The 3,331-nt window shown below is 52.7% G+C and overlaps 1 protein-coding gene across 1 annotated transcript in view; it reads left to right on the top strand.

Annotated features, from left to right (window-relative positions):
* Window positions 1–5: 5 nt before the first annotated feature.
* ITPA (inosine triphosphatase (nucleoside triphosphate pyrophosphatase)) overlaps window positions 6–3,331 on the top strand; it is a gene marked incomplete at its 5' end in the record, with an annotated part of 3,631 nt that continues 305 nt past the window's right edge. Inside the window, 5 exons of the mRNA XM_009574934.1 lie at window positions 6–62; window positions 836–909; window positions 1,725–1,756; window positions 2,484–2,599; window positions 3,123–3,199. Of these exons, the coding sequence (XP_009573229.1) occupies window positions 6–62; window positions 836–909; window positions 1,725–1,756; window positions 2,484–2,599; window positions 3,123–3,199 (356 nt within the window). The remainder of the gene's footprint in view (window positions 63–835; window positions 910–1,724; window positions 1,757–2,483; window positions 2,600–3,122; window positions 3,200–3,331) is intronic.

Raw genomic sequence — 3,331 nt, 5'->3', positions numbered from 1 at the left:
CGGAGTACCAGGGGGAGCCGGACGAGATCTCCGTGCAGAAGTGCCGCGAAGCTGCCCGGCAGGTCGCTCCTTTTCTCCTCCTTTTCCGCTGGTCGGAGCGGTGGTGTGGGTGCGGGAGCTCCAGGGGACTCTAGCCCCGGTGGGGTGGGAGGCAGCTGGGGGCATCGGGGCTTCTGAGCCGGCCCTGAAGGAAATCGGGGACACATCCGGACCTGGCCCGGCCTCGCTGCGCTCCCGTCACCCAGCTGTTTCTGGCCTAAGCTGGGTGATGGTGAATTCTCAGTGGTGACACGGTGTGTAGGCAGTCCTGCTGCTGCTCCTCTGGCCTCTTGTGTTCCTCAAGCAGCAGGAGGACATGACAGCTCCTTCAGTCCAGCCCCAGCAGTTATGGGACACTTGAGTTTTCTATCAGCTGGAGCTTCTGATGGATCACCTTCCAGAGCTGTCTCTGGGATGGGTGTCTTAAAAGAACGAAGTGAGGATTGAGACTCGAGGAGAATGCAGGCGTGCCTCCAGGACACAGGCTTTTCCCCTCCATGTCCCACCATTCCTGCCCTCCAAGAGGGCAGGGGGTGCTCAGCTCTGCTCGTTTTTCTCCATGTGAGATCTTCCCTGCCACATTTCAGCCACTCTGGCCTGCCTGGGGAGATCATTGGTTTAGTTGCGTCTGTCTGGTATGGATTGCCTGCAAGGCTAAGAACTTTAGTGGCTGGTGGATTTTTGTGACGTTCCTGTTATTGTGGAAACGTGAGAATAGGATAGAGCAAGAAAATGGAGTTGGAGGCAGTGCCTTCCTCTAGGTCTAATGTTTCCATCTCTTGGGCTTTTGCTGTAGGTTCAGGGACCTGTTATAGTAGAGGATACCTGCTTGTGCTTCAATGCCCTGGGGGGGCTTCCAGGACCGTACATGTAAGTAGGAGGGCACTTGCTTCACCTTTCGTGTCCTAGAATTAGGAGCGCAGGCTGGCAGGGTGCGCTTCTCGGGGGATTCTCCACACGCCAGGAGCAATAGGGTCAGGGTGTTTACTGGTCTGTGTCCTCGGCTTCATCCTGCACCCCAGGGGCTGGACTTGAACTCCTTGAGCCCTGCTGTAGGTCATGGTGCAGGACGAGAGAGACAGACCCAAATTGTTGGCTCTGGCTCCCGATCTATGGTGCCTGCTCTTGGAGCCAGCTTGGGAACCTAGCCCCACAGCGGGCTCTCCATAGTTAAGGCTCTGGGATGAGTGTCCTGTAGGTTCTCATAGGGACTGCTTTAATCCAGCAGATAACAAGATTATTACATTACAGTGTGGCTCCTCTAATAAAATACTGCCTTAGCTCCTGGAATTAACTTTTAGTGTGATTAATTCTTCCAAACTATCTCTGCTGAGCTAAGCAGAGACATAAAAGCTTTATATGAAAGTTGGCACTAGAACTAGGTGTAAGATGTGAACAAGTTGAGTTGAGAAATGTATTTTGGCATCTCACGAGTGAGAACTGGGTTATTTACATAGACCCCAGTACTGCAGTAAATTAAATACCCCGCTGCTGTTTTCACTGTGTCCCATTCAGTTTAAGAGCCAAGTCTGTCATTTTTGGTAAATAGTCCAGGATGAGGTGATTTGACAGCACATTTAAGAGGGATTCAAAGGGCTATGAAAATATAGGCAACAATGTCTCAAGGATACCTGTATTTCTGAGAAATAATAGCAAAAATTAATCTTTCCTTTCTTCCCCTTCAGAAAATGGTTCCTGGAAAAACTCAAGCCAGAAGGTACTGCCCCCCGTGTTACTGCTCTGCATTTCACTCGGTCCTTTCCAAATGAAATGGCTCCCTGCCCATGCTGGGTTCTGCTAAGCGTGCTTGCCCACCGTGCTGCCCATTTCATAGCTGGTTCCTTTCCTGTCTGTCCAGCTCTGTCCCTTTGCATTCTGTCCTTGAGCCTGTTCTCTGCCCTTCTTCATGGGATGTTGTTTTCGCCAGTAGCTTCAGCATCATCCCTGGATTCCCAAACTCCTGCCGCTGGTGGCGGGGCTTGCAGGAACTTCTTGATGGTCATCAGTGTGACCTGGAAGACCTGCTGCTCCCTTTGGCTTCTGTGCAAGCCCCTTTCCACTAATGCTCACCTCCCCTCACGTGCAGTGACTGCCTTTGATCCCGTGGTTAAGAGTGTGACTGCAAATCCCGCACTGGTATCACGAGCGTGAGCATTGATCACGCTAATTCAGAGCGGGCTTTAGTCCTTGCTGGCGCCACGTGCTCGTTTGCTTCTGCTCCCAAATTAATAGCGGGGTCCCGCAGCTCATGCTGTGTTAGATCTGAGGTGCTGGCTTCAGTCATACAAGGGACCCAGCCAAGAGCATCCGTGTGCCTGAGCTTTGTCACCTCCTGTAGTTCTTGTGGATGTGAATGCAGAATGCTCCCTCGATCCGTCTCTAGGTGGGTGTGTTGCGCTCCGAGGGAAAGGCTGTAACGCCGGGATCCTTTCTGTGTCGCTCAGGCCTGTACAAGCTGCTGGCTGGGTTTGAAGACAAATCTGCCTATGCTCTCTGTACCTTTGCATTCAGTACTGGAAACCCAGAGGAGCCAGTGAAGCTGTTCAAAGGCCAGACTCATGTAGGTATTGTGCCTGGGGAAGGGAACATGCTGAGGGAGGAGGGCTGTAATGTAAATTTCGTAACAGCATTGGCTCTGTTGAGGACGATTTTGGTGGCCCCTGGGTCACTGAATGCCCTCGGAGCTTATTTGGAACAGGCTGAGGGAGGGCGCAGCTGGTGGGTGCTGAATGCTGCAGCCCTTTTCGCCCAGCTGTACGTACCGAACGCTTTGCACCTTACCTCAGGCTCTTCAGCCCCCTCATTTCCCTCTGACAGGGTTGTATTTGAGTGCAGTTGTTAGCTCTGTTAATTGAGGGGAGAAAAGGAGCTATCAGCGTAGGGCAGCGTGACGGAGCACTGAGTCTGTGACTGCTGATTTTGTTTACGTCCTGGGAACGAGGACAGCACCAGGTACCGAGCCTTTGGTGACCACTGCCTGAGCTATGGCTGCGTGTAGCTCTTCAGTCTGTGTTTGAAGTGCGACTGCGAGGGAAGTGCTGCGAAACCACAGCTTACGGGACTTTTTTGCTTTCTCGTGGCAGGGGCTGATAGTGGAGCCCAGAGGCCCTCGAGATTTTGGCTGGGACCCCTGCTTTCAGCCGGATGGCTACAACCAGACGTAAGCAGTGTTTTACTTACAGCTCTTTACGTAAGGAAAGCCAGGGTCGTCGTGTGTGGAGAGAAACCTGCTTACGGGGAAAGGTGGCAGGGAGAAAACACCCTCCTGGATCTGAACGTGGTGGGTTACGGG

This window comes from Fulmarus glacialis, unplaced genomic scaffold, assembly GCF_000690835.1.
Source record: "Fulmarus glacialis isolate BGI_N327 unplaced genomic scaffold, ASM69083v1 scaffold38023, whole genome shotgun sequence".
Lineage (NCBI taxonomy): Eukaryota > Metazoa > Chordata > Aves > Procellariiformes > Procellariidae > Fulmarus > Fulmarus glacialis.
The sequence above is the reverse complement of the archived record's forward strand: the minus strand, read 5'-3'. Positions and strand labels throughout refer to the sequence as shown.